The sequence below is a fragment of the Buceros rhinoceros genome, unplaced genomic scaffold (genome assembly GCF_000710305.1).
Source record: "Buceros rhinoceros silvestris isolate BGI_N320 unplaced genomic scaffold, ASM71030v1 scaffold3104, whole genome shotgun sequence".
Taxonomy (NCBI): domain Eukaryota; kingdom Metazoa; phylum Chordata; class Aves; order Bucerotiformes; family Bucerotidae; genus Buceros; species Buceros rhinoceros.
Window position 1 is genome coordinate 1 of NW_010408615.1, and position 256 is coordinate 256.

The 256-nt window shown below is 65.6% G+C and overlaps 1 protein-coding gene across 1 annotated transcript in view; it reads left to right on the plus strand.

Moving 5' to 3' along the window:
* Positions 1-201: 201 nt before the first annotated feature.
* TMEM18 (transmembrane protein 18) overlaps positions 202-256 on the plus strand; it is a gene marked incomplete at its 5' end in the record, with an annotated part of 3551 nt that continues 3496 nt past the window's right edge. Inside the window, one exon of the mRNA XM_010134916.1 lies at positions 202-242. Within this exon, the coding sequence (XP_010133218.1) occupies positions 202-242 (41 nt within the window). The remainder of the gene's footprint in view (positions 243-256) is intronic.

Genomic DNA, 256 nt, shown 5'->3' on the forward strand with positions numbered 1-256 from the left:
GGCGCCGGCCGCCGTGGGTGCGGGGAGAGCCCACGCTGGGGTGCTCGCTTCTTCCCCAGCTTGGCACGGGGCGGGCTTGAGCGCGGTTTGTGACTGAGACCGGTTGTCGTTTCGGTGCGGGAGAAGGAAGCCGCTCGCTCTCTCTGCCTGGTGACGCTCGTTCTCCTGCCATAACCAAATCTGCTTTCATTTCATCCGTAGAGGACGGACTGGTCCGAGCCCTGGCTGCTGGGAGTGGCGGGGGTGCTACTCGTCC